The sequence below is a fragment of the Buceros rhinoceros genome, unplaced genomic scaffold (genome assembly GCF_000710305.1).
Source record: "Buceros rhinoceros silvestris isolate BGI_N320 unplaced genomic scaffold, ASM71030v1 scaffold30821, whole genome shotgun sequence".
Taxonomy (NCBI): Eukaryota; Metazoa; Chordata; class Aves; order Bucerotiformes; family Bucerotidae; genus Buceros; species Buceros rhinoceros.
In genome coordinates this window covers 22,966-26,642 of record NW_010395412.1, presented here as the reverse complement: position 1 = coordinate 26,642, position 3,677 = coordinate 22,966, and the positions used below count along the sequence as shown (strand labels likewise).

Here is a 3,677-nt window from a genome sequence, read left to right as displayed (position 1 = left end):
GTAGGGAAACCCACCTTCATTGCTTACTGGGCCAGCTTCAGTAATAATCTCCATTATAGTATTTAACCCAAATACTGGGACACAAAATATACAATTAGTAGTGTACTATAGTATCTCCACTCCCCACCATCAAGCATCAAAAGACTCCAACTACCAGCTTTTTCCCCGGCCCTCCCTCAGAACAAAACCCAAATGACACCAGAGCAGGAAGGAGGCTTGAAGGCCCAAGACAAGGGCCAGCACCCTTAATCTTAGAGATAGTGCCCAACTTGAAATTTGGCATCACAGAACCAATGTATCGCAACTTCAAGGAAATGATTGCACATACTGTATTTCAAGGGCACTATCAAAACCATCCGCATCAACTGAAGAAAAAATATCAATGGACGTGCATGAAATAAAAATTAAAAAGGAAGACGCAAAAGTGGTCAAACAGCAGCAATGAGATGCAGTCCCAGCATAATTTCCCATTAGAGTTAGAAACACAAGGTAGCACACACACTTAATAAGAACAAGTTAATGCAGCAGTTTTATACCCGCACAACAGAGACAAAAACATTTTAAAAACAATGAAGTTCCCAGTGGAAATCCCAGTGAGCCAGGATGCACACGTAAATGAACACACACACACTTGCAAGTGCAAAAAACAGACTCAGCTACTCCAAGGAAACTACATCCTCCTATCTGCGTAGTAACATTAAAGGCCCTACAGGATTACCGTAGTCAAGAAAAGAACACCAAAGTGCAGGCGCAAAGCATGAATGTGAAATGGCAAACCCCATCACTGTTTTCTTCCAATGCACAGAATCAGTCATTAAGTTTACCCATGGAAACAACCCTGACACAAATCATGTTTCTTATCCAGTACAATAGGACATGGAAAGATAACCAACTGGTAAAAGGTTGTCAAAAACAGCTGTGCAGAGTCTCTGCTAGTGTTTTCACCCTACCAGTCCTGTTCCTCCTCACTTTACACACAAGGAATGACTACTTGTCTCAAAAACAAAGTCCAAAGCAAACATAAAAAACCGCTTTTGGCCTTTGTTTCTACAAGGTCAAAGGTCAGCAAAATATCATACCAACCTTCATCCACATCCCTTCCCAATTCCAGATTAAAGTAATCTTTATCGATGAAAATGATGAGGAGGAAAAAATACATGAAAAAAATCAACATATTAAAACAAAAGCAGTAAGTTCTAATCAGATAGAGTAACTCAAAAGGTGAAATAAAACTTTTCCCCAGTTTAGCAACTGAAAAGGTCTCAACACTAAAACACCATCATGTGCTCAGTCACCCTTCTGTTACAAGCGCGACCAGGCTGTCTAATTCCTCTCAGTAAGAGAGTAATTTCTCTACTTCACTCTCAACGACCTGAAGTATGGTTCTAACTTGAATTTCATCAGGAATTTTCTACTTAGTGAACAGAAAACTATAAATACTTTTGAAACCCACATAAACTGCAATCTCCATAGAACACTGGCATTATTCCCACTTACAAATGCAGCTTCATTGCTCTAACAAGTTACCACTACCATGAAGATAGTGGCAGTACAAACGTAGGACCTACCTCTTTGTTTCCATTCTTCACACTAAGTACTTAAAAACAAAACAAAATAGAAAACAGAACCAACATTCACAGTCTATCCATTAACACAGGCTAGGCCAGCCAGTCTCCCCTCACAACACAGCCCAATTGTTGGGAAATAGTCTGACTGAGAAATATCAAGACAATTTACTGTCTTGATAGTTAAGAGAGGTACTACCCAAAATGTGTCACCCCCATGATTCCTTTTAGAGGTAAGACCTCAGACTGCTAAGTCACAAGAACTGTAAAGCCTATAGAAGAGAAAGGGAAAAATGTTTACCTTTCAGGCTGGGAAAGGGAGTAGTTTTCTCTCTCCCAACTTTGGTTGGTAGGGCTAAGTTGGACAAACTGAAACTTGTGCTGTGGTTTCGGTACAGGCTGCCTGCAACAGAGGAAAACAAAAGCCTAATGTCCACTGCACACACAGAAACTTCCTAAACTTCATATAATTCACCTTCTTATTCCACATCCTTAATGAATAAGTTCTTCTTTGTAATCTGTAATCAGATTATTCTAAATTGTGCAAAACCATAATTCTTATTTTTCATGTTACAATCATTGCTGTTGTATCTTTGAGTATTAAATGTAACAGTCATATCCACCTGTCTTCTTGTATTTAGACAGGTAACCTCACATCAGCTGTGTCTTCTAGTTTGAGCCTCTTTTCGGGAGCAAATAAATGGCAGAGGCCACATGAGAAAACAGGATGATGCAAGGTCTCCAAAACATGTAATTCTGAAGTGAGGATTGCACACTGTGCCTTACGAAACACTGTAAATCTGCCACAGAATTATGCTTTAAAAAAGAAGCTTTCCATTTATTAGGAGAAAACAAAAGCTCTTTCTAGTACAGACAGATCTCAAGAACGCAATAATGATTCGTCATCTACTTAAGCCTGTAGACAGCCTGAAAGCACCTTGCGTAGATCAATGAGCTGATTAACACTTCAACATGTTGATTTAAAATATCAGCACACTATTTCAGTTTGCTTTGGGGTTTTTTTTTCCCAGCCTCATTTTTAACAATCCTTTTACCAGAAACATCAAAAATACTTTCCCCATTGCTGCAAGCTTCTAGCACTGCTCCCCACTACAGTGCAAGACTCATATCTTCTTTCTTTCATTAAAAAACTCTAGATTAGTTTTCCGCACCTATGGATTTTATTATTAAAATATAATTGAAAGTAGGTGAGTAGGTGAGTCAAGAAATTTAATATAGCATCTAAACACACAACATAGTAGCATGGAAGACATGCTACTGGTAAAATTTTTGTATCAACTTCATGAAATTGCACAAGTTTTTATTTAAATGAAACAAAGAATTTCTGATCTATGCCCTAAAGCGTATAACTCAAGAGCCTAACCACATAACCAAAGTCCTCCTTACTGAAAAATATACTCCTGATAACTACTGCTTTATGGAAATTAAACAGGTACTGTGGTTCCCAACATGACTTCTGGAAAGCTTGTAACAACTTGACAACCAGTCATTCTCTTGACTAGCCATCCCTCTATTCCATCTCTCTGTAAACTCTAATATAATAAATAAAACCAGCTTAATGAATGCAACAGTACATACTTGCAAAAGACATGATGCCCCCAAAACCTTCACTGCTGTTGTTGGACACAGTAGAGTTTGGGGAGCTGGCCCTGGAATCTGAATCTGCGTCAGAATCATTGTCCAGTTTTAAACTGTTTGGACGGAGTAACTTCTGAGACCTTTAAAGAAATTAAGTACAACTGTTATTAGCTTGCCCCCTTCCTGCCCAAATCACCAAGTTGTATGATTGTGGGAGATCAATTCTGGTCTTATTCTTCATGAGTTTTCAGCACACTATCCTCACATCACGTGAAAGAAAAAAAAGAAAAACAAAAAATGAAAGAATTTAAGCATCTTTGCATCCAAGCTTTTACTACCTTCTAGGGCATGCTGAAAACTTGTCTGCAAAAGGGCATTGGTGAAAGGGTTCTGCTTGGTGAGCAGTAACAAAAAAACCCAATGTCTTGCAGGAATCACCATAGTATCTTTCCCCCAAAAGAAAAAGCTTCACCAAAAAAAAAAAAAAAAATCTTCTATCAAATTTTTCAAGAA

General features: G+C 38.4%; 1 protein-coding gene across 1 annotated transcript in view; it reads right to left on the bottom strand.

Annotated features, from left to right (window-relative positions):
- MADD (MAP-kinase activating death domain) overlaps positions 1-3,677 on the bottom strand; it is a gene marked incomplete at its 3' end in the record, with an annotated part of 20,587 nt that overhangs the window by 658 nt on the left and 16,252 nt on the right. The window contains exons 13-15 of the mRNA XM_010145543.1: positions 3,165-3,304; positions 1,867-1,968; positions 15-74 (exon numbers count right to left, since the gene is read on the bottom strand). Of these exons, the coding sequence (XP_010143845.1) occupies positions 15-74; positions 1,867-1,968; positions 3,165-3,304 (302 nt within the window). The remainder of the gene's footprint in view (positions 1-14; positions 75-1,866; positions 1,969-3,164; positions 3,305-3,677) is intronic.